Below are 1,073 nucleotides of genomic sequence, written 5' to 3'. Positions count from 1 at the left end.
CCCCTCGCTGTCGGGGGCTTCGAGCGCCGGTCTCCGCCTCGGTGGGGACCCGAGGACAGGGCGTCCAGAGGATTGAGGGGGCGGGTACGAGGGCAAGGAGTAAAAACTTAGCTGGGCCGGGGGCAGGGGACGGCGACATCGCCCTGCCTCGCCAGGCTCACGTCCCTGGGCGTGACTCCGCTGTGCAGAGCCGGGGAGAAGCCTCGCGGGCCCGGACCTCAGGTCCCGCCCTAAGCCCCGTGGGCTGCAGCGCTTTCACGTGGGACCTAGACCGGGGCCCGGGCGCGTATACCCTGTGGCGGACAGCTCGGGGGCCCAGTGTCATTGACCAAGTCAAGCAGAGTGGACACATCAATCAGGTTTTTCCAGCTGCTTTTTGGCCACAGAGATTTGAGCGGGAGGCAGGGGCCTCCATAGCGCGGGGGCACGTCTCCTTCGTCGGGTGCGTCCAAGTGCAGGGCTGCAGCAAGTGACCTGGACTCCGAGGTCCTGCCCTCTAGGCGGGGACAGAGGACTCGCAGGGACGCCCTGTGCGAACGCAGCTCCTCTTCAGGGCCGGGTCCCACGGGGAGTCAAACTCGCCCAGGAGTCGTCGTCTCAGGTGCTGGCAGTCACCGCCCCCGGCCTGACCCCGGGCGCTACGTTGTCAACCGGATTGTAAGGACCAGCGAGTGCCCTCCCAAGTCCCAGGCCCCAAGGCCCTCCCTCCGCGAGCTGCCCTCGAGGTTCCGGGCGGAGGATCGCGGCCGCCTCCTAGCCGGGCGGGGGAGCTGAAGAGCCCGGTGCGTGGAGGAGGACTGCGTCCACACGGCCTCAACCTTGCAACCCCAGCTTCATGTCTCGGGAGGATGCCTTCTTTGTGGCTGCGTCTGCCCTGGCGGTGGGACGGCGCGGACTCTGGGGCCCCTTGCTGGGCCTGCTCCATCCGCAGCCCCGCCTTGAAGTTTAGTTTCTCCTTTTAAATCTGGGAATTACAACAATCACAGTTCCTTGAAGTTGACACGACAAGCGAACAGATATGAGGTGGCTGGGGGGAAGGGGGAGAAGGGAAGGAGGGGGAGGGGGAGGGAGGA

General features: G+C 66.2%; 1 protein-coding gene across 1 annotated transcript in view; it reads left to right on the top strand.

Moving 5' to 3' along the window:
- The window catches only part of LOC103591112 (solute carrier family 22 member 6-like), a 26,058-nt gene that overhangs the window by 22,225 nt on the left and 2,760 nt on the right, over nt 1–1,073 (top strand). The window contains 2 exon segments of the mRNA XM_008573517.1: nt 156–442; nt 501–657. Coding sequence (XP_008571739.1) covers nt 156–442; nt 501–657 — 444 coding nt within the window.

This window comes from Galeopterus variegatus, unplaced genomic scaffold (genome assembly GCF_000696425.1).
Source record: "Galeopterus variegatus unplaced genomic scaffold, G_variegatus-3.0.2 Scaffold926, whole genome shotgun sequence".
In the NCBI taxonomy this organism is placed as follows: domain Eukaryota; kingdom Metazoa; phylum Chordata; class Mammalia; order Dermoptera; family Cynocephalidae; genus Galeopterus; species Galeopterus variegatus.
Note: the sequence above shows the minus strand (reverse complement) of the source record. Positions and strands in the feature narration are given on the sequence as shown.